The following is a 25,369-nucleotide window of genomic DNA, read 5'->3' as shown; positions in this document are numbered from 1 at the left end:
GTCCTTGCCCTAAATGATAACAGTTCATATTTATGTAACATTTGGAAAGAACTTCGATTTTCTCATTTGAATCTCCCAACAACTGTTTGAAATAAATATCATCATTATTATGTCCTTCCCCCTTTTATAAACAAGTAATCTGTAGCTGACTTAACTAAGTGATTTGTCCTGATTTATACAATTAATAAGTGTCTGATGTGGAAATTAAATCCTCATCCTCTTGACTCAAAGATTAAAGCTCTTTTACTACAGCACATTGTCATACTAGTACTTTATAGTGTAGTCACACCTTTATCCCCTTTTCTCTGTTTTTGTGTTTCTTGGAGCACCTACTCATCCATTATTATGTAAAAGCCCACTGTCTTGTACTGATCATGGTAAGTCTCCTGTGTATAGAATTTAATTCTGACCCTTTCCTTACAACCATTGTGTGAACTCTATACCCTAGGAAATATTATTCCCATTTTCCAAATGAACAGACAGAGGTGCAAAAGGATTGATTAACTTCCATGAAATCATAGAAGGAATTAGTGAATGCCCAATCAATACTAGAACTCAAGTCTTCAGACTCCTAATCAAGTATCTTTCCAAGAGAGTGCTGTTCACCAGCACTTAGGCATTTCAGAGGAGAAAACGAATCACTTTGTCAGTCCTGGTGCCCAAGAAGGGTTCTCTCTAGACATGGTAACTCAAGAGGACCCAACCTTGAATCTGTATGTGAAAAGGATTGTCATAGATTAAGTCTATACATATTTGATTCAATAGTATCAATCACAAATATGGCACAGGTGCCGTGTATGAGAAAAACAATACCATAAGTTGTATGCCTTAGTTGGGTGTTTGTTTTCTACTTAATATTGTTCCTATTATGTGAAAGGAAAATTCTTCATTTTTGCTAATTACAAAAGCTGATTTTTTTCTACTCCTCTAAAAGACTATGAGATAAAGTTTTTTTTTATTTACTTCATCCTTACCTCCCAGTTTCATGTTAAATGTATCAGAAAAAAACTCCTTACACAGTGATGCTATGATGAATAATGAAGATCTTTAAAATTAATACAGGTTAAAATACTGGTCATAGAATCATTCATGCCAAGATGAAAAGGATCTCAGTGATCATCTAGTCTAATACATTTCCTTTATCAACAAGTAAACTGGGGTCTGTCATATTCTAGAAGTAAAACACATTAAGGAACTTGTGAAAGATGAAACAGATAATAGCAGTAGGGTTAATTAAAATAACAGTAGATAACTCCTCTATCTAGTTTTAAGGTTTTCAAAGCACTTTACAGAATTATCTTCTTCATTCTCAGAACATATCTATAGTGTAGGTACCATTGTTTTATCCTTTTTTGACTTATGAGTGAATTGAAGTTCTGAAGTGAGGTGGCTTCTCCATGATCACAGTGATCTAAGAGATACATTTTTACATAAAATGAGAAGCAAACTTTATCTCTCCACATCTCAGCTATATAGACATACACATGTATATGTATACATATAGATACATATAGAGATATATGTGTGTGTCTATGTCTGTGTGCTTCTATGTCTGTGTGTATCTATGTCTGTGCATGTCTGAGTTGAACAAAGGATTAACTAGCCCTTCTCTTAAGACTTTAAGTGAGAGGAAATCCAATACATGTTAAGAAAGCCCCTTCTATTTCTGGACACCAAAATTTTTGGAAATCTTTACTTACTTTAAACCTAAGTTTGTTTCTTCTTACCTTCCAGTCTTTTCTCTTGGGTATTTTCTTTGGGTACAAATAAAATGAACCAAATTCTTCCTCTTTATGCCAACCTTGCAGATACCTGAAGATACCTATCTTTTCTTCCCTGAACAACGTAAGTTCCTTCCACCAATCCCAATATGGGAAGATTTCAAAGTCCTTCAACATGGTGGTTAAACTACTTTGGAGAATCTGTAGCCTATCAATTTCCTTCCTAAAGTGTGGAACCCACGACTGAACATGTTGCTCCAAATGTAGACTAGAAAGGACCACCTTGGTATGCCTGGATACTGTGTCTCTTTATGCAATTTAAGGTCAAATTGGTTTTCTTGCTAGGCATGTATGTCACAAGGTAATTGTGGGGATCAGATGATCCAATCTATTTAAAGTACTTTGCAAACTACAGAGAGGCAACTCTGGTAAAATGGATAGTGCACTCGGACTGGAGTTAGAAAGTCCTGATATCCAATTCAGTCATAGATACTTAAGGTATGACCCTGGGCAAGTCATTCACCCCTATTTACCCCTCTTTCCTCAACTTTAAAATGAGGGTAATAACAGAATATACTTCATAGGATTGTTGTGAGAATCAAATGAGAAAATTTATGAAGTATAGCATAGTGAAGGCATATAACAGATGCTATATAAGTACTTTTCCCATTCTCTCCACTAATACGTGTGATAGTTCTAATTAACTTTGGTATCAACTCTTGGCATTTCTGTTCCTCTCAACAAAAAGATCATTCTCTTTGTCAGAGGAAATAGAAACAGAATACAAATTGAGTAGCTCTGGATTTGCTTGGAATTCATTGTACTTGTCTCATCAGCTATGAGAATCAGTCCAATTCCTTATTAGATTATTCTTTATTTCCGCAAATAGTCAATTTTGCATTAACAATACACGCCTTTTACAGTCTTTAGTTTTCTGGGTTTCCCTCGTTTCAAACTGCATGCTGATACTCCTTTAACTCTATGAATATAAGATACGATCTGCTTTTGCATTTATGCTTGGTTGTTTGTCTTTTTTTTTCTTGTTGGCAAACTTATTTTTCATATCTAGGTCTGCCTGATTGTCAATTTTTGTTCCTGTGTCTTCAAAATTTTATTCTTGAGATCTTTCTTTCCTTTCAAGTTTAAATTCCCTACAGAATGATCCTTTATCCTTCCTCTAAATTGCCTGGAATTAACTCTTCCCAAGTCTATTATGCATGTCTGAAAAATGCTCATTTTCTTTCCTTCATCTATTTCAAACTTTAGGATTGTGTAATTTCTTTTCCCTTACTCTTGCAACATTCCCATTTATTCTGATTCTACCTAACAATTGCTGATAATTTTTGAGAATCAAATGCAGGATAGAGTTTTCTCATAGTTGTTCTTCCATTTCACATCTTTCATGCATTAAAATATTGTTTATTCAAGCAATCAATAGTTTTCTTTGAGGAGAGAGACAGAGATAGACAGATAGCTAGACAGATATGCAGATAGAAAGAGACACACAGGGAGATGCAGGAAGACAAAAAAAGAGAAAAAAAAGAGTCAGGAAGAGACAGACAGACAAATATGCAGAGATACAGAGATAGAGAGATAGAGGCAGAGAAAGGCATTGAGAGACAGAGATGGGGAATAAGAGAGAACATTCTGACAGATGTCCAGATACTTGAAGACTCCCCTCAGTAATATGCTGATAACAATATAAATGCTTTTGGCCACGTTTTTGCACTATGGTTCCTGGATTTCTTTAATGAGTATATTTTCTTAGTATAAAAATATTATAATAGCCTGTTGCAATTTTTCCTATTTCCTTTAAATAAGAGAAACACCTTTCCAAAACCATATTCAAGTTATCAGTCCCATCCCTCAAGTCTAAATTGTACCTTTGCAGCCAGATTTGTTTTCATGTATTAGAGAGATTCTAACTCATTTTGCCTGTGAGGTATAATTCCTTTCTGTGGGTGAGATTTTAGCTCAAAATTGAAGCAGACTAACCCAAAAATTGGTGATTTCTGTGGGACCCAAAAAACCATATACGGAATGAAAAAACAAATATCCCTGTTTGTGGCCAACTTCTGTTTTCACACAGTGGTGGAGAATTGAAAAAGGGACAGGCTGTGGGAAGGAAACAAATTTAGAAGTCATACATTCATTGTTAAGTGACCCACCGGTGGTCTTTTAGACAGATGATTCTCACAACTGTGCAACTGGTGTCCATTGGCAACTGTTCTTACTCAGGAACTGGTGACTTCAATTCTATTGTATAAACCTTAAAGCTGCAATGATTACAAGAGTAAGCAGGATCCCAAATGAATTCTTGCCCAACTTGATTTGATACTCTCCTCCTTTCTCATAGTTTTTTAACTTTCCTCTTATTTTATTCTGCCTTCTTCTTTATTTTTCTTTCCTCTCTTCTTTATCAGAGTGAAGCATATTCATAAACAAAGATCTAGTTCCCCAAACTTGGTCAATAGTAATCCTCCCTCTTATGCTGATTTTTGCCAGAGAATAAGGTCTTTCTCTTTCCTAAAGTGCAAAATGTCACTTTGGTGATGATTAAATTTGTAGGAGATTAAACAAAGTGAGCAGTAATACATTAGTGAATCTCTCTTTCTATGAGAAAATGGATGAGTCAATTTTGAGGACCTAGAATAACTTCTGTGACAACTACCTTGATGCTCTTTTTCCCTTAATTGCTATTTCTAGCTCCCACAGAAGATGTGTCTCTGACCATGTTTTATGTCTTAGAGTCATTCATCATGCAGAGTGGATTTTTCTGATGGGTCTTCTTTTGTTGCAGGTGAATGGTATCACTTTCAAATGACATCCATGGAGAACAGATCTCAAGTGAATGAGTTCATCCTTACAGGATTAACAGATGTTCCAGAGCTTCAGTTCCCTCTCTTCATAATATTTACCCTCATCTACCTCATCACCCTGATAGGGAACCTGGGGATAATAGATCTGATCTCCAGTGAATCCTGCCTCCACACTCCTATGTACTTTTTCCTCAGTAACCTCTCTCTGGTGGATTTTGGCTACTCCTCAGCTGTTACCCCTAAGGTGATAGATGAGCTTCTCACAGGGAACAAGTTTGTATCCTACAATGGATGTGCTACACAGTTTTTCTTCTTTGGGGCATTTGCTGTTACTGAAAATTTCCTCTTAGCTTCCATGGCCTATGATCGCCATGCTGCTATCTGCAAACCCCTATATTATACTACCACCATGACATCAACAGTATGTGTACATCTGAACAGTAGTGTTTACATCTGTGGCTTTCTGGCCTCCTCCATAGTCATAGGAAGCATGTTTAGCCTTTCCTTCTGTAGGTCCAACATAATCCATCACTTTTTCTGTGATATTGCCCGTCTCCTAGTTCTCTCTTGCTCTGACACTCACATCATTGAGTTACTACTCTTTATCTTAGGGTCACTAAATACTCTTTTCCCATTTCTTTTCATCTTTACCTCTTACTTATTAATCTTCATCACCATCCTGAAGATCCGTTCTGCTGAAGGCCGCCAGAAAGCCTTCTCCACTTGCACTTCCCATCTCACAGCAGTGTCCATATTTTATGGGACAATCTTCTTCATGTACTTCCAACCCAGCTCAAACCATTCGATGGATACAGATAAAATAGTGTCAGTGTTCTACTCCATGATCATCCCCATGTTGAACCCTCTGGTCTATAGTCTGAGGAACAAAGATGTCCATAATGCTTTTAGGAAAGTTGTGAGGGGACGACGACTTCAATTGGATCTATTTTTTCCTTAAAGAGAAAATCTAATCCATCACTTCCCCCCTCTGGAATCTAGCCTTGAAATCAGGCTATTTTTCTTATGCACAGAAAATTATATAATCCAAACTTTTTCAAAGATAACATATGTAGTAGAATTTATCATAGTTTTGGAGGTAGGAGACCAGAATTTATATTGTGTTAGACACTTTCATGCTGTATAGCCCTAGCAAGTCCCAATCTCAGTTTCCTCATATTTAAAGGGCCTTAATAGTATCCTCTCTCTTAAAAGATTGTTATGTTTAATGAATAATATGTGTATGTTGTCTTCTTTTTGTTGTTCAGTTGTGTCTGGCTCTTTGTGATCCCATTTTGAGGTTTTCTTGGCCAAGATACTGGAGTGGTTTCCTATTTCCTTCTCCAAGTCATTTCACAGATAAGAAACTGAGGCAAACAGGGTTAAGAGACCTGCCCAGGGTCATACAGCCAGTAAGTGTCTGAGGCTCTATTCATATTCCTGAAGATGACTCCTCTTGATTCCAACTTTCCCATAGGGACAAATCTCTGGTTTAAGCCTGAGGCTATGATCCCAAAAGCTGGCCTTTTGTTGTGGCTATACCCAATCTCCCAATTCTCTGTTTTCCTTGACCTATACCAGTCCTCCATTTTCTTAACTCCCTATGGCCCCTGGCCATTTCCCACCCTTGATCCTCTCTGGGCTCCTTTTTCCCTTGGCCACATGGTCCAGGTGCCGGTAGTTCTGTTCACCCCAGCTTGATGGACACTCCCATCCACCCCTCCTCCAGTCCCCTCAAACTACTTGGTCTCTCCTGGATTCTTCCCACAGTCTTTCTGTATGTGGGGGTCCATCTTGTCTCCATTGGGGAGCTCAGATTCTTGAAATCTGGACACTGCTCAGATTGTTATAATCTAGTCAATAGCTTCCTAACATTCAGATTCCTTGGGAATCTGCCCAATTTGATGGATGTTCTAATAAACCTTGTCTTTGACTGAAAAAAAATTATAAATTTGGAAGGTTTGTTAATTGGTTATATAGATGAGGGGACAGACTGACAATAGAGGACAAATGAGTAGGCAAAAGTCATAGTACAGACAGGAGGTTATGAATTCTTGAATTAGGAAGGTGACAGAGTACTATGGAAGGAATAAATATGAGATGATGTGGAGACTATAAGGGGTAAGGGAGAGTCAAAATGATGAAAGGTGATCATTTCTTAAATATTTACTAAATGAAAGGCACTGCTAAGTTTTGGGTGCACAAATACAAAAATTAACACAACCTATCAACTCTAGGTGGTTATAGTATCTACTTGTATTTTTAAAGAGATTATACCATCATTTATTTAGAGTCAGTTGGGAGCTTTGATGTGGTTCAGTCCAATATCTTCACTGAAAGTTGAGGTAACTGAGTGATGTTAGGTGTCTTACTCTAAATCACTCCAGTAATAAGTGACAGAGCAAGGATTCAAATCACTATCTTATGGTTCCTAGCCCGGTACTCTTTCTAGATCACCACTGATTTATCTTAGGAAATCAATAGGGATATTAAGACTTCTTTTTTGCCTGCATTTCTTACTTTGAAGTGGTTTGAGATGATGCAAGATGTCACTCCTTGAAAGTCAGATATAGGACTATATGGAATAGAGTCCCAGGGGTGGGGAACTTGCAGCCTTAAGGCCACACATGGCCTTCTAAATCCTTAAGTGAAAAATTTGGATTCAGTCAAAAGACCATATTTAAGAATTTAGAAGGCCACATGTGGCCTTAAGGCCAAAGGTTCTCCACCCCCTGGTAAATGGTGGAGACATCACAGAGCAACATTGAGCAGACAGGATGAAAGATATTATTTGAAGAGTTTTCAGAATAGTGATGGTGCTTGACTTGAAGGTACTAGACAAACTATCTGAGAGAATGTAGAAAGAGAAGGGTGAAAGGCCTAGTACTAAGCTACAAGGAATGCTTATCACTAGGAGAAAGAGAACTTAGCAAAGGAGACAGAGAAAGAATAATTAGAGCAAACTGAGGAAAAACACAAGTGCCAAGTCACAGAAGTCAGAGGAGAAGAGAGTTCCAAGAATTGTCTTGAATGGCTAACAGGGAATGAGAATAAAGAAATGATGTCTGTCTGTACTGATAGGCAAGTTCCCATTGGCGGTAATGGATAGAGTGAGTATGTTTAGTAGAGTAGGAGGGCAAGCCTTTGGTTTGCACAAGATTAAGGAGGTTATATGTACTGAGCAAATGGAGGTATTAATTAAATGCAAGTATACACGTATATGCATATATACACATATATATGTATTTATATACTACATTTGTGTATACATAAATGTGTACATATTTACACACACACAGACACACACACACACACACACATATATGTATATGTATATGTGTATATGCATACACCAACAGAGGCATTAACTCTACCCAAGTAACCTTTATCATCAGAGGTCCTCAGCTCACTTACGACTAACCTTGTACTATTTCTAGGGATGCAGAGCTATGAACCTCATTCCCTGGGTGGATTCCTACACCAATACACAATCTTCTTAGGTTCTGCTTGGCATGCATTCCACAGTACTATAATTGAAGACTCCTGTTTTGTTCTTGAGTAGCAGCAGAGGTTCATTAGCAAAGTTCAAAGATATATTAGAAGGTACACCAAGAAGGTAGATGAAGAATAAAGGATATTTTAGGGGCAGCTAGGTAGTGCAGTGGATAGAGCACCAACCCTGAAGTCAGGAGGACCTGAGTTCAAATCCGGCCTCAGATCAAACACTTGACATTTACTAGCTGTGTGACCCTGGGCAAGTCACTTCACTTCAATTGCCTAAAAAATAAAGGATATTTGTATTCTTTTTCTGTTCTTGGGAGCTATAATGCATTGCTTTGTGTATTCCTGGCCAGATCTCATCAGCAATGATTATAAACCTATGTTCTCTGACTGTCTTCCTTTCTGGCCAAGGGTTGGAAAATGATTCACTGTAATGTTTTTCTTGGATTTCTTGATCAAGACTCTTATCTTGTTTTTTTGTTTTTTAGTTTGTTTTTTAGATATTTGTGAAGGGGTTTGATTTGGGGAGCTGTGTTATACTTTAACTTATTTCTCCACTATCTTGATTTTGACCCTCCAGGATTATATGTAATATTGATATTCTAAATTTCTTTCCAATAAGATGAGGGTTGAAACAAGGCTTAATTATTACTTTATATAGTGCATGAAATGCTAGATATTAGCATGTGACAAGAAACAAGAAATAGAAGGAATAAGTACAGACAAAAATGAAACAACACTTCTTGCAGATGATTTGTTAGTCTATTTGAAAAACCATAAAATGTCAACTAAAATTAATTAAACAATGACATCAGCAAAGCAATAGAGTATTTAAAAATATAAATTATCAGAATTTGTGTAGAATACCAATGAAATCAAGTATAAAGAGATAGATGAAGTTCATTAAAATAAGTACATAATCTATAAAATTTATGGAAGTGTACCTACTAAGACACACACAAAATATATGAATAAAACTGATGAATAGTATTTACATTAATAATTTCAGACATAAATACTTACAGAGACATTAATTGATTGATTTTGAGTCAGGCCAAGCCATGTGCAACTTAATTTATTTACTCAGTGCCATCCAAAACCAAATTGCTAAAGTTTAGAACTTGAAAGTATAGAGCTTGAAAAAAAAATGACAACACCCTTGTTGAGGAACAACCTGTCAATAATTTCAAGATGAATAATGAAAAATTTGTGAAAAGAAAGGTAGGCTAGGAGTGCCAGATCTCAAATTATACTGTAAAGGTATCATCATAAAAATGTATGTTATGGTTAACAAAAGTGAAACAGTGGACTAGATCAGGCTAATAACATCAAAAAGCAATATAATTTAGAAACATAGTATTCATTTAGGCCAAAAGACCAACAACTCCTGGGGAAAAAACACATTATTTAATAAAATCTGCTTGAATAAATAAAAATCATCTCGGCAGAAATAAGTTTTAGGCCAATATGAATATGAATTCCAAATGGGTACATAATTTTAATATTACTGGCCACACCATAAATAAAAGAAGCAGAAAGGAAAACTTCTTCCAGCTATGGATAGAGGAAGACGTCATGACCAAACCAAGAAAGGGAGGATCATAGAAGATGAGATTCACAAATTTTGCTTAAATAAATTTGAAATTTTTACGCAAAACTAACAGTTAAAATTACAAAGGAAACAGTTAAATGGGAAAAAATATTTGTAAAAATTCTATGATACAGGAATCATGTTTGAGATATGAGGAACAGATTCAAATATATAACGACAAGATTCATTCTCCAATACAAATTGACTAAAGTATGTGAAAAGTCTCTTGTAAAAGAAATCTAACTTTACAATTGGCATAAAAATGTTCTAAATCACTAATACTTAGGGACATGGAAACATTTAGAAAAGGACACAGATGAGAACAGAAGGAACATACGTAGGAAAGAGACAAGCAAGATAGTTTTGAAAGCAAATTGTTTCAAACCTGGAGGGAGAAGCAAGTTATACATGATTCAGTTTGGTGGCTACATGCACAATCCTCTTCTTCTCTTGTTTTATGTCTATGGAAATACTTGCATTGATTGGCATTTCTTAGGGTCAGATTTTTTTTTCATAAAAGTACTTAGAGATACAAAAAGAAAAAAAATGTAATAAAGTTCACAAATATTAAAAAAATCCAAATCTAGTCCCTCTTGCACATGATAATGATCCACATACTTAATATCTGTTATGCCCCCAATAAGTCTGTGTTCAATATCTCCCTTTCTTCCCATTAATCTTCATATGGTGTAGACCCTATTACCTTACCATTCTAGACAACTCTCTCTAGATATGTTTCATTTTCTCTATATCTTCCTAAAATGTAGTAATTCTAAGTTAAATTGGCAATGCTGGTGTGGTCTACCTACACCATAAACTGGTGTAACATTCACCTTTATTTTTTACATTATGTCTTTTCATATAGTCTAAGAGAGCATTAGCTTTTTTCCTCTCAAATAGCACAATGCATATAAGTAATTTGCAAAATTTAAAGTACTACACAAAGGTCATATTTGCCTTGATTGTAGTTTGCAATATCACTGTTGAATACCTCCCCCTTATGTTGAAGGAGATGATATTTTGAATACGTGTAGAAATTTACACTTATCTGTTCATTTCCATCTTATTGAGTCTCGCCCAACTTTCTACTCCATTGAGATCTTTTGGGATCCTAAATCTACCATTCCCCCGAAATGGCAGCTAACCTTCCTTTATATGAGTCATCTGAAGATGTGATAAAATGTGTTTTTTTCCCTTGTTCTTGCCTCAACACTTAACAGAGTGCCTGTCCTACACCAAGTGATTAATAAATGCATAACTTATATTAGATCACTTTTTTATCTGGGAATTTGATATTTGATCAAGATACAACTATGTGTCTATCCAAGTAAGTGAAAAATCAGTTGAAATCCACAATAAGTTATTAGACCACTACTTCAATAAGGCCCAGTGTAGGCTCTGGGAATACAAAGACAAAAATCATGTAGTCTCTATCTACGAGGAAACAAATTTTATTGGATGAAGTGAACATAAAATAATATAGACAGTAAATAAAAGTTGGCTTTGCATTCTGGGGGACATACAGCAGGCAGGGGCTTAGGAGAGACAATCTTCCAAGTTGACAATGAACTAACATTTTATCTTTCTTGAATCTAAGTCCTCAAAAGATTGTGAATCTGCCATACTGGGCTCTTCACTGCCTTTCTCCTCGCCTGGTCCTCAACAATAGCAGGAGGGAGCCTGTCAAAGGTTCTACTTAAACCTTGACATATGATTACTACAACTTTTCCCTACTTGCCATTGAACTAGAACCTTAAGAGTATGTGTCCTCTGAGATAGAAGACAGAGAGGGACAGGATCAGATGCAATTTGAGGAAATAGGTAAATTGGAATTTCTGAGTATATTTTCACAAAGAATAACAATAATATTCAGGATAATAAGAACATCATTTATAATTTACTATCCTGACAATAGTGATGAGAATTGGAGCATGCGGATATGCTTATTTGCAAGTTACAAATGAGGAAATCAAGGTTCATCAGGGAAAAGTGACTTGTCCAAAGTTTCACAGTGACCTCCAATTCCATCCCAGACCTTCTAATACAGAGTTCAGTATTTTTTTACTGCCTTATTTTGTGAGTCTATTTATTTATTTGGCTAAGCAATAGTGTTAAGTGATTTGCCCAAGGTTACACAGCGAGTAAGTGTTATCTATCTGAGACTGGATTTGATGTCAGGTCCTCCTGAATACAGGCCTGGTACTCTATCCACTGGGGCCACCTAGCTTCCCCCCCCCTTTTTTAGTTATTTTTTTTTTACTGTCTTATTTTGTGGAGAACTTTTTAATAATCAACATCTCTTACATGTTCACTGTCACATTTTATCTTCACCAAAACTTTTTGATTGTTTTCAGGTCCAAAATTATTACACCCATTTCAAAGAAGAATAAATTGACACTTGGAGATGTTCAATGACTTGGACAATGTCACCTAGCTAAGAAATGGTAGAAGCAGGACTAGAAGCCAACTCTTGGTAATGGCCTTGCACAAGTCCCTTCTTACGTCACTTTGCTAACAACAAGCTAAGAATGACAAAGTACCCCTGAGAAGAAGTGTTTTTTTTCCCCAATGTTCAAAGCAGAATTTAATGGTTTGTTTTGATCATGAGTTGGCAGCAGAGCTACCAAGTATCTCCAAGGGAGCACCATCTCCCAAGAGAGGCAGGGCTTCCAAGTCTGCATAAAGTCCCTGTCTTCCCTGACTTCAGCTACTGACATTGAAACATGCCACTTTAGGGCTCAGTGCTGCGGAATGAGCAGGTAGATCAAATTCCCTGATTCATTCACTCACTCATAGTTTCTTTTGTGCTTCCTGAGGCTGAACTGAATGGAGAGTAGCAGTTGGTATCACTAATTCTACTGCCATCCATGCCACAGAAATGGCCAGGAGTGACCTCTCTGCCACTAGGATCCTTTGAACTCTTTGTCCCAGTGACTAGTGAAGAGTTTCTCCAATCCAATTCTATGTTTCCTCGGCTTGAGACTTTAATGACAAACTTGGAATATAAAGTTCATGTCTAACTCTCCTTTATGGAGTCTTGGCCACCTTTCTCCATCATCAAGCCAGTTAGGTTCTAGGATACACAATCCTAAGATGGCAGTGCAGTGTAGACACCAAAATGTTACAGTGGAAGCATTGTTGGATATGGAGGCAGGAAGACTTGTGCATAAAAAACTTCAGAATCTCAGAAAGTGACCCACTTTCCCCATGGGTAAGTCACTTCACTTTGATTTCCTTATCCATAAGCTGTGAATAATTACACCTGTGGTACTTCTTTCATAGGGTCATCTTAGGACTCAGATTAGATCATGTATGCAAGTTTTGTTCAAACATCCAAGGGCTCTATAAACACCTGTTATTATCCACTACTTGCAGCTTTTCAAGTTCACCGTCCTTCAGTAACTGAAGGAGCCATTTGAGGGATTTGTGATTGTGTAGTCCAAAGGAACACCTAATTTAATAATGTTGATTAATAATTTTATTCATTAATATTTTCAAGCAACATTAATAATGTTAAGGGTATACAGTGTGCAAGACACTGCAGTAAAAATTTTAGGGAGTGGTTTGATAAGAAAATTTAGGTGAGAAAGAGTCCTTGCCCTAAATGATAATAATTCATATTTATGTAGCATTTGGAAAGAACTTCAATTTTCTTATTTGAATCTCCCAACAACTGTTTCAAATAAATACCATCATTATTATGTCCTTCCCCCTTTTATAGAAAATTAACCTGAAGCTGATTGACTTGAGTGATTTGTCCTGAATTATACAATTAATAAGTGTCTGAGGTGGAAATTAAATCCATATCCTCTTGACTCAAAGATTAAAGCTCTTTTACTACAGCACATTGCCACACTAGTATTTGTAGTGTAGTCGCACCTCTATTTTCTTTTCTTTGTTTTTGTGTTTCTTGGAGTACCTACTCATCCATTATCATGTAAAAGCCCACTGTCTTGTACTGATCATGGTAAGTCTCATGTCTATAGCATTTAATTCTTGCCCCTTTTCATACAACCATTGTGTGAACTCTATACCCTAAGAAATATTATTCCCATTTTCCCAAAGAGAAGACAGAGTTGCAAAAGAATTGATTAACTTCTATGAAATCACAGAAGAAATTAGTAAATTCTCAAGCAATATTAGAACCCAAGTCTTCAGAAGACTTCTAATCAAGTATCTTTCCAAGAGAGTGCTGTTTACCAGCACTTGGGCATTTCAGAGTAGAAAACAAATCACTTTGTCAGCCCTGGTTACCAAGAAGGATTCTCTCTAGACATAGGAACTGAAGAGGACCCAACCTTGAATACATCTGTGAAAAGGATTGTCATAGATTATGTCTATACATATTTGATTCAATAATATCAATGACAAAAATGGCATACATGCCATGTATGAGACAAACAATGCTATAAATTGTGAGTCCAAGTTTGTTGTTTGTTTTTTACTTGATGTAGCTCCTATTATGTGAAAGGGAAATCCTCCATCGTAGCTATTTGTAAAAGTTGGTTTTTTTCTGCTACTCCAAGAGTCTATGAGATAAAGTTTTATTTATTTACTTTATCCTTACCTACCAGTTTCATATTAACCACATCAGAAAGAAAAGTCATTTCACCTGGTGGTATGATGACTAATGGATATCTTTAAAATTAATACAGGTTAAAAGTGTCATAGAATCATTGTTGCAGAAATGGAAAGGATCTCAGTGATCATCTAGTCTAATATATTTCCTTTATCAACCAGCAAACTGAGGTGTGTGATATATTATGAGTAAAAGACATTAAGGGATTTGTGAAAGAGAAAACAGATAATAACAGTAGTGTTAATTAAAATAAGTGTAGATAACTCTTTTATCTAGTTTTAAGGTTTTGAAAGCATTTTACAAAATTATCTCCTTCTATTCTCAGAACAGCCTTGTGGTATAGGTACCATTATTTTATCCTTTTTTGACTTACGAGTAAATTGAGGTTCTGAGGTGAGGTGGCTTCTCCATGGTCACAATGATCTAGCAGGCACATTTTTCCATAAAAAGATAAAGAAACCTGTTCTGTCTCTGCATACCTTTGATACACACACACACACACACACACACACACACACACACATATAGATAGATATAGATACAGATATATAAGTGTGTGTGTGTTTGTGTATGAGTCTATGTCTGTGTGTGTCGGTGTGTGTGTGTATGTGTCTGGGTTGAACAAAGGATCAACTAGCCCTTCTCTCAAGACTTTAAGTGAGAGGAAATCAAGTACATGTTAAGACAGCTCCTTCCATTTCTGAATAGCAAAATTTTTAGAATCTTTTCCTTACTTCAAACCTAAGTTTGTTTCTTTTTACCTTCTAACCTTGCCTCCTGGCTCTTACCATTTGGAACAAATAAAACAAACCAAATCTTTCCTCTCTATGTCAGTCCTACAGATACTTGAAGATAACTTTAATTCTAATCCTTGCCCTGATACTCATTTTTTATCTTTTCTACACCAAACACCCTCAGTTCCTTCCACCAATCCCAATATGGGAAGATTTCAAAGTCCTTCTCCATGCTGGCTTAACTCCTCTGGAGAATCTCTAGTCTATTGCTTTCTTTTCTAACGTATGGAACCCCCAACCAAACATGTTGCTCCAATGTAGACTAGAGAGAACCACCTCAGTATACCTAGGTACTGTGCCCCTCCATTCAGTGTTTGGTCAAATTGGTTTTCTTGTTAGCCATGTATGTCAGAAGGTTATTTTGGGGTCAAATGATCCAATCTATTTAAAATGTTTTGCAAACTATAGAGAGGCAACCCTGGTAAAATGGACAGTGCATTGGGACTGGAGTCAGGAAACCCTGATTACAAATCCAGTCACAGATACAGAAGGTATGACCCTGGGAAAGTCATTCATCCCCTATTTACCTCTCTTTCCTCAACTTTCATATGGGAGCAAGAATAGTACCTACTTCACAGGGTTATTGTGAGAATCAAACAAGATGATATTCATGGAGTGTAGCATAGTGCTTGGCATATAATAGATGCTATAGAAAAGCTTTTTCCCTGCTCTCCACTAATACACATACTAGTTCTTAATAACTTTGGTATCAACTCTTCGTTGTTCTGTTCTTCTCAACACAAACATCATTCTCCTTGTCAGAGAAAATAGAAACAAAATACAAATTGAGCAACACTGCCTTTGCTTGGCAGTCATTGAACTTGTCTCATCAGTCATGAGAATCAGTCCAGTTCCTTATTTGATTATCCTTTGTTTCCTCAAATAGTAAATTTTGCATTAATAATACACACATTTTAAAGTCTTTAGCTTTCTGGTCCTACAACAGTTCAAACTGCAGGCTGACACTCCTTCAACTCCATTACTGTAAGACAGGCTCTGCTTTTGCATTTATCCTTGGATATCTCTCCTTTTTTTTTCTTTTCTGCAAACTTATTTTTCACATCTCAGTCTGCCTATTTGTCAATTTTTCTTCTTGTATCTTCAAAATTTTATTCTTGATATCTTTCTTTTCTTTCAAGTTTAGATTCCCTATAAAATTATTATTTATCTTTCCTCTAAATTATCTGGAATTAACTTTTCCCAAGTCTAATAAACATGCCTGACAATTGCTAGTTTTCCTTCCTTTATCTATCTCAACCTTTAGGATGATGTAATTACTTTTCTCCTACTCTTGTAACATTCCCATTTATTTTGACTCTACCTAATAATTCCTCATAATTTATGAGAATCAAATGCAAGATAGAATTTTCTCATATTTATTCCTTCATTTCACACTTTTGATGCATTAAAATATCATTTTTATTAAGAAATCAATAGCTGTTCTTTCAGGAGAGAGACAGAGATAGACAAATAGCTAGCTGGTATGAAAACAGAGGTACACCAGGAGAAACAGGCAGACAAAGAAAAATGGGGAAAAAAAGCCAAGAAGAGACAGACAGAGATAAATATGCAGAGATGAAGAGATGCAGAAATAGAGACAGAGAAAGGCATTAAGAGAGAGAGAGACAGAATAAGAGAGAACATTCTGACAGATGCCCAGATTATTTAAGAGTAAGTGAGTGATGCACTACTGTGGCCAGTCCTTTCAAGCTACAAAGGCTTAAAGTGGTACCTGGGAATGACCTACATAGATGTCTGATGCCTATAGGCCAACTTAGCTTAGTTCAGACATTGAAAGTCAGAAATGGACAATCAGTGAGTCAACAAACATTCATTAAGTACCTACTATACATCCAGCACCATGCTAAGCAGAGAGAATACAAAGAAAGGTAAAATACAGTCCTCACCATCATGGAGTCCATAATCTCTATGCAAATAACATGCAAATATCAGTTAATAAACAAGCTATATTCCAGGTAATTTAGAGATAATCAAAAGGTAGAAGGCACTGAAATCAATGGACCACTAAAATTGAATCAATGGATTGAGAAAGGCTTCCTGTGGGTGAGATTTTAGCTCAAACTTGAAACAGACTGACCCAAAAATTGGTGATTTCTGTGGGACTCAAAAAACATACAGTGAATGAAAGGATGAATATGTCTGTTTGTGGCCATCTTCTGTTTCCACAGTGGCTCTGATGGAGAATTGAAAAAGTGACAGGTGGTGGGAATGAAACAAATTTAGAAGTCATAAATTTATTGTTAAGTGAGACACCAGTGGTCTTTTGGACAGATTAAGTCTCACAATGATGCAACTGGTGTCTAGTGTCAACGGTGACTACTCAGAAACTGGTGACTTCAGTCTATCGCATAAACCTTAAAGCTGCAAAGATTACAGGAGTAAGCAGGATCCCAATGAACTCCTGGCCAACTTTCTTTGATCCTCTTCTTCCTTCTAACAGTTTTTTTTTAACTTTTCTGTTATTTTATTGCACCTTCTTCTCCTTTATTCTTCTTTCCTCTCTTCTTTATCAGAATGAAGCATATTCATAAGCAAAGATCTAGCTCTCCAAACCTGGCCAACAATAAAACCCCCTGTCATGTTGATTTTTTGCCAGAGAATAAGGCATTTACCTTTCCTGAAGTGGGAAATGTCACTTTGGGGATGGTCAAATTTGTAGTGAAGTAAACAAAGTGAGCAGTAATGCATGAGTGGCTCTCTCTCTTTCTCTCTCTCTCTCTGTCTCTCTCTCTCTGTCTCTCTTTCTTTCTCTCTCTCTCTCTGTGAGAAAATGGATGAGTGGATTTTGAGGATCTAGAGTAACTGCTATGACAACTACCTAGATGTTCTTTTCCCTTAATTGCTATTTCTAGCCCTTGCATAAGATAGGTCTCTGACCATGTTGTATGTCTTGGAGTCATTCATCATGCAGAGTGGATTTTTCTGATGATTACTCTTTTGTTGCAGGTGTATGGTAACCCTCAAATGACATCCATGGAGAACGGATCTGAAATGAATGAGTTCATCCTTACAGGATTCACAGATGACCCAGAGCTTCAGGTTCCTCTCTTAATAATGTTCACCCTCATCTACCTCATCACCCTGGTAGGGAACCTGGGGATAATAGTTCTGATCTCCTTGGATTCCTGCCTTCACACTCCTATGTACTTTTTCCTCAGTAACCTCTCTTTGGTGGATTTTGGCTACTCCTCAACCATTACTCCCAAAGTGATGGCTGGACTCCTTGCAGGTGACAAGGTTATCTCCTATAATGGCTGTGCTATCCAGTTGTTCTTCTTTGGGGCATTTGCTGTTATTGAAAGTTTTCTCTTAGCCTCTATGGCCTATGATCACCATGCAGCTATCTGCAAACCTCTACATTACACTGCCACCATGACATCAACTGTTTGTGCATATCTGGCCAGTGGTGCTTACATCTGTGGCTTTCTGTCCTCCTCCATAGTTACAGGCAACATGTTTAGCCGTTCCTTTTGTAGGTCCAATATAGTCCGTCACTTTTTCTGTGATATTCCCCCTCTCCTTGTTCTCTCTTGCTCTGACACTCACATTGTTGAGTTAATAGTCTTTACCTTAGGGTCACTAAACATCCTTCTCCCGTTTCTTGTCATCTTTTCCTCTTACTTGTTAATCTTCAACACCATCGTGAAGATCTGTTCTGCTGAAGGCCGCCAGAAAGCCTTCTCTACTTGTACTTCCCATCTTACAGCAGTGTCCATATTCTATGGGACAATCTTCTTCATATATTTCCAACCCAGCTCAAGCCATTCCATGGACACAGACAAAATAGTGTCAGTGTTCTACACCATGGTCATTCCTATGTTGAACCCTCTGGTCTATAGTCTGAGGAACAAAGACGTCAAGAATGCTTTTAGAAAAGCTGTGAGGGGACAACAATTTCAATTGGATTATATTTTTTCTTAGAGAGAAAATCTAATCTGCACCTTCCCCACTCTGGGATCCATCCCCCAAATCATACTATTTTTCTTATGCACCGAGAAGTATGTAATCAAAACTTTTTCAAAGATAACATATTTAGTAGAAAATATCATAGATTTGGAGGAAGGATAGACTTGAATTTGTATTAACTTAGACAATTTCATGCTATATAGTCCTAGGCAAGTCCCAATCTCAGTTTCCTCATATTATCCTCTCTCTTAAAAGATTGTTATGTGGAATGAACAATATGTGTGTGTTGTCTTCTGGTTGTTCAGGTGTGCTTGGCTCTTTGTGATCCCATTTTAGTGTTTTGTTGGCCAACATACTGGAGTGGTTTCCTATTTCCTTCTCCAACTTGTTTCACAGATAAGAAACTGATGCAAACAGGGTTAACAGACTTTCCCAGGGTCTTACAGCTGGTAAGTGTCTGAGGTTCTATTTGTATTCATGAAGATGACTCCTCTTGATTCAAAGCTCAGTGGTCCATCCATGGTGCCACCTAGAATTGCGTGCTCACACACACATACACACACATTTTTAAGTTAAAGACGGCAGTTGTAGTGATTTTCCTAGAAAGAAGAAGATCAGTTACATAATTTTGAACAGTTTATTACTTCAAGAGCAAATCCACTGAATTACTTGGAAGATTTAGTTTTAATGTTAATGGTATTGCTTACACAGCAGCCCCTAAAGCAGAGTTGAGCTGGTAAATGCTTAAAAACCAGCTCTGCTGAAAAAAATGTATATGTGACCTTTATTTTAAACCTATTTTACCCTATTATTTTCTTGATCATTTTCTGAAATCTAGATTATAAAGAAAACAATAAATTAAGTCCTGATTCATAGTGTTTCTTGATCTCTAGAGTCCGGGTGGTCATACTTAAAATGTAATTATCTCTTTGTGAGCCCCTTAGATTTGGCTCCAGAACACCACTGCATTATGGCTACCTTTAGGAAGGAATATAAACCATAGACTGGTCCTAAATGCCTGGAAAGATCTTTGATCCTGTGTGAGACACAAATTTCATTGTAACATCAATGTAATATCCTGATGCCATCTTCAACGTCAATTCCATTCTACCTAATAGGTTATCTTGCTTTTATAGATTTCCATGTCTGAATAGGGGTTCCTGTGAGGTTTTGTTTTGTTTTGCTTTTTACACCTTTTGATTTTTCTGTGAGTTGAAAAAAAGACTAAGATTTAGTAACTTGAATTATTTTATAAGAACTAGAGATCCATTTTGACTACACTGGGAGAAACTTAGGAACATGGTCTACTATCAGAATGTAAGTTGATTTTTGAGGAATAACTCTATTCAAGGGTAATAAGCTAACAAAAAGGCAGAGAGCAATCATTTTTGTAGGTCATTATCCAGGATTACACATGGTCCATTGAGCCCAGAAGTCTCAGTGGGTAGTGAAGGACTTTGAAATGGGTTACAGTTGGAGTTCAAGTAGAAAGCAAGCATAGATTTCACAGAGGAAGTAACTGAGGCCCAAGTATGTAGTGGGTCTTTGGTGTTTCTTCCCACACTTGGACACTATCCTTTCTCCATTTTTGATTTGAATTGGGGGTGGGGAGGTTCAAATCAGTTGACATTAGATCACTATAAGGAAGGAATAGTTCATCTGTAAAAGTACAGTGCGTATTAGTGGGATACTAATATAATATCAGTCAAGGGTATACTTGGAAGCAAATATGCTAATGCCATGTATGACTGCTTTGAGAAACCATTTGTCCCAAATGAAGGAGGTGATGGTTCTGCTCTCCTCTGCTCTCTTCAGAGTTTTTGTTGTTCTCTAGTTGCTCAGTTCTGTCCAACTCTACGCAACCCTATGGTCAGTGTTTGCAAGGGTTTTTGTTGTTGTTGTTTTTGTTTTTGTATTTTCGTTTTTGTTTTTTTTTTTTTTGACAAAGCACCAAAGTCATTCACCATTTTCTTTTCCATTGTACAGAAGAGGAGGTAATGCAAATAGAGGTTAAATGAATTGCCCATTGCTACATGGCTTGTGAAGGTCTGAGACTAGATTTGAACTCATATTTTCCTGACTCCAGGATCAGTGCTTAATCCACTGTAGCATCTAGCTGTCTCCTTTCAGAGTACACCTGAATATTTTCTTCAGTCCTGGTGGTCACATTTTAGGAAGGATATTGATACCTGGAGCATGTAAAGATGAGATTTACTGGAGATTATTCCATATAAGGAACAATTAAGGAAATGAGTATGTTTATTTTGGTGAATGAAAATTTCAGTGTGCCTGGGTGAAATATTTGAAGATGTATCTCATGGGAGAGAGATTTGATCCATTCTGCTGAGCCCTAGAAGGCAGAACAGGGAGTAATGGATGTAGTGTTCAGAGGCACATTTTGACTTTCTGTAAGGAAAATTTTCCTAACAAATGGAGCACTTCACAATTGGCCACCTGCCTTGAATATTGAATAATTCTCCACTGTAGGTTTTTAGGTGGGTTATCTTTTTAGTGGGTGTGTTGTAGAGAATATTCTTTTCAGGCCTGGATTAGATTTGATGACCTCTGAGAGCTCTTTGACTCTAAGATTCTGTTTTTCCCTCACTCTATCCCTCTCAAGAATTCCCATTGGAGGGCCACTTAGGTGGCCCAGTTGATAGAGCACCATCCCTGGACTAGGAGGATCTGGATTAAAATCCAACAGCCTCAGGAATTTACTAGCTGTGTGACCCTGGACAAGTCATAGGGATTTTTATCTTTATCTTACAGGTGAATAGACTTAAACTTGGAAAAATTCAGTGTATTTGTTGAGGCCTCACAATGAGGAAATGCCATGACTGGAAACTAGGCCTTGACTGCCATGTCAAGGGCTCTTTCTATTCCTCGTAACAATGAGGTAGCTTAACAAAGGAACACAGCCAAGAAAATGGTCTCCTGGAGGACTCCAGGTTGGTCCCCATGCTCAGAGCAGAGTTTAATGGCATGTTTTGTAAATGGCGACTGTCGAGCAGCCAGTTGTCTCCAAGGGAAAAGCTGCTGTGCCCCAATGTTCATAGAAGGATCCTGTTTAACTTCGGACTTCAGCAATTGACTTCCAAGTATTTCACTTCTAGGGCTCATTGACATGGGACCAACCTGGAGACAGCAATCCCTGGAGTCACTCCCTCATTCATCTGTCTTCTGTTTTTCATCCTGAGACTGAGCAGGAAAGAAGGTCACTAACTCTGCCTCCATCCTGGCAGCAGCAATGACCATGGATGACCTCTCCTGATTTAAGGCCTTTGGAATAACTAGTAACAGGGACTAGGGAAGAGTTTCTTTTGAAACATTGAGTACATGCTAAGGTTGGGGCTTCACACCCAAGATAGTCATGTGAATGTGCTTGACCAACTCTCCCCTTTCCTGTACCATTCACCTATGTCCACATGCCAGGTAGGTATTGGGGAGTGTAATGTAAGGCTAAGGTACTCGTGTAGAAAGCAGCAGGGCAGAGTGGGGAAAAGGGATGGACCTGGGGTCAGAAAGATCTGGATGAAACCTTGCCTGAACAAGTTGTGGTATATGATTGTGATGGAATGCTACTGTGCTATAAGAAATGATGAGCTCAATGATCTTAGAAAAGCATGAAAAGACTTACACAAAATAATGAAGAATGAAATGAGAAGAACCAGGAGAACATTGTATATAGCAATAGCAATATTGCATCCAGAGAAAACTAATAAATATAAGTATAAAAATTTTACGTATTCATATATCTGTGTGTGTGTGTGTTTGTGTGTCTAATGATTACCATCTCTGAGTGTGGAGAGAGAAGAAAAAAGGGAAAACAAATTTAAACAATAATTTTGTTGTATATTTAAAAGGATTTGCACATTATACATACTGAATTTTCAGTTTCATGAGCAATCATCTTTTTAAAATTATACTATGTTACAGAAATTATTTTATTCCAGAAATTAAAAATTAAAAGAAAAGAAAAACCCTTGCCTTTGAGATTTTCTTCCATTGATACTCTATACAGCTTGTGTGCACATAGTAATTTGCTTATCTCTTATTTAGAATGTGAGCTTCTACAGGGCAGGAACCTTGGTTTTGCCTTTTTTGTATCCCCAACACTTAGCACAGAGCCTGTCATACAGTAAGTGCTTAATGAATACTTATTGACTTTAACTCTGAAGTTTACTAGCTGTTTCCCCATAGGTAAGTTGCCTTATCTCCCTGAGTCCCTGCTTCCTCTTCCAGAAAATGTGCATAATAACACCTATGGATTTATCTCCCAGGCTTGTCCTCAGGATTAAATGAGTTAATGATCAATATGGTGTTTGCTGACCTACAACTCCAGGGAAAATGCCGGGAGCAGAACAGGGGTCTATATAAAACATCCATTGATCTCACCAAGGCCTTTGATACTGTTGGTCATGAGGCCTTGTGGAAAAGTTAGTGAAAATTTCATTGCCTGGAGAAGTTCATCAGTATTTTATGTGATTTTTATGATGGAACACTCCCACAGGTTCTAGATAATGGATGATGCACTATTGCTTTTCCAGTCTCCAATGGAGTAGACCAGGGCTTCTCTTGTTCTGTGTGCTTTCTCTGATACTTTTAAGTGTAATGTTTTCAGTACTGTTGTCAAACACCTTCAATGAGGACAAAAAGATGAAGGTCAGCTACCTCACTGATGATAAATTATTTAACATGAAAATCTACAAAGCCAAGAGTAAAGTGGAGGGAGGTTGTAGCATGATTTTTTTTGTTCCCAGATGGTTGCACACTCAATGCAGCTTCTGAAGCTGAGATGCAACAAAGTCTGTGTTGAATCTCTGCTGTTTATGTTAATTTTGACTTAACAATTAACACCAAGAAAACACAGGTTCTGCACTAGACAAAGTCATATCATCCATATGTGGAACCATTTCCAAAATGCCATAAAAATTCTCCATTTGATTGAAACTGATTCTTATTGGATGGTCACACACAAGTCCATTCTTTCCTTTTCATTCTGTCCAATGCCTCAGAGTACTTGTTTCCTTCTGTTATTTTGTATATGTAGCTATGAAATTTTGTAACATTATAGTATGAAGATTTTTAGAACTTTTATCTTCTTGAAATCAAATCATTAGACTGTCTGGAAGGCAGTTTCACTGGGCATTCTCATTACAAGCCTTTTGAAATCGTCATGGAGCATGACAAATACTCTGAAAACAAACCTTAAGGAATTGGAGGCAAGATGATGGAGAAAAGCAGGACATTCCATTGAGGTCTCCCCTAAACCCCTTTAATGTCTCAAAACAATTTCTGGAGTTGCAGAACCCACACAAGGGTAAAATGTAACAATTTTCCAGTCCAAGACAACTTAGAAGGTAGGCAGGAAAGGTCTTTTGCTCCAGGGTAGGAGGGGATTGAAGTCCAGCAGAGGCCACACCCCAGCATAACAATAGGCCTTGCCCCAGACCTTGGGAGTGACTCAATCAGTGGCTGCAGTGGTGGTTTCTGGCTCTCTCAGGCCACAGACAATGAGGGGTCAGACAACTGGTAAGAAGGAGATGGCAGAGGTCCCTGTTTTGGCAGCAGGGTCAGGTCAGGTATCTGTTGCATTGCCCATATTTGCATCTAGGTTGAAGTTGGTTGGGTCACATGAACCTTATTCTCATCAGAACTGGCTCAAAGAGGCAATAACAAACACAGTTGGGTACAGAAATTTATCTTTCCATACAGGAATGTAGGAGAGGAAAGAGATAAGAGAAGTGGGGTGCTGATAGAAGGGAGGGAAGGCTGGGGGAAGTAAAAGTCAGAAGCAAAACACTTTTGAGAATGGGCAGGGTGAAAGGAGAGAGAGTAGGATAAACAGAGGAAAAACAGGGTGGGGGAAAATACATAGTAATCGTAACATGGAAAAAATTACAGCAGGTTTCTCTGATAAAGACCTTATTTCTCAACTGTATTGAGAACTGATTCGAAGTTATAGAAATAAGAGCCCATTCATCAATTGAAAAATGTTTAAAGGATACAAACAAGCATTTTTCAGAAGAAATCAAAGTTATCTATAGTTACATGAAAAATATTCGAAATCATTGTTGATTAGAGAAATGCAAATTAAAGTAACTCTGAACTGCCATCCCACACCTATCAGATCGGCTATTATGAGAGAACAGGAAAATGATAAATGTTGGAGCACATGCAGGAAAATTGAGACACTAATGCTCTGTTGGTGAAGTGGCATACTAATTCAACCATTCTGAAGAGTAATTTGGAACTATGCTGAAAGGGCAATAAAACCATGCATACCCTTTGACCAAGGAGTACTACAACTAGGCCTACATCCCAAAAAGAAAAAAAAAGAATGTGACCTTTACATACAAACATACTATAGCCATTTTTTAGTGGTGGCAGTAAATTGGAAATTGAGGGGATGTCCATCAATTGGGCAATGGACAAGTCGC

General features: G+C 37.3%; 2 protein-coding genes across 2 annotated transcripts; both read left to right on the top strand.

Annotated features, from left to right (window-relative positions):
* The first annotated feature begins 4,541 nt into the window (after nt 1-4,541).
* LOC114042651 (olfactory receptor 5B2-like) lies at nt 4,542-5,498 on the top strand. The gene has a single exon (XM_027861342.1). It carries the CDS (start codon nt 4,542-4,544, stop codon nt 5,496-5,498), a length of 957 nt encoding a protein of 318 aa, XP_027717143.1.
* Nucleotides 5,499-17,987: 12,489 nt separating this feature from the next.
* Nucleotides 17,988-18,944, top strand: LOC114042650 (olfactory receptor 5B2-like). The gene has a single exon (XM_027861341.1). The coding sequence runs from the start codon at nt 17,988-17,990 to the stop codon at nt 18,942-18,944; it is 957 nt and encodes a 318-aa protein (XP_027717142.1).
* The last annotated feature ends 6,425 nt before the right edge of the window (nt 18,945-25,369 follow it).

Source organism: Vombatus ursinus, unplaced genomic scaffold (genome assembly GCF_900497805.2).
Source record: "Vombatus ursinus unplaced genomic scaffold, bare-nosed wombat genome assembly UNPS02014662.1, whole genome shotgun sequence".
NCBI classification, from domain to species: Eukaryota; Metazoa; Chordata; class Mammalia; order Diprotodontia; family Vombatidae; genus Vombatus; species Vombatus ursinus.
Note: the sequence above shows the minus strand (reverse complement) of the source record. Positions and strands in the feature narration are given on the sequence as shown.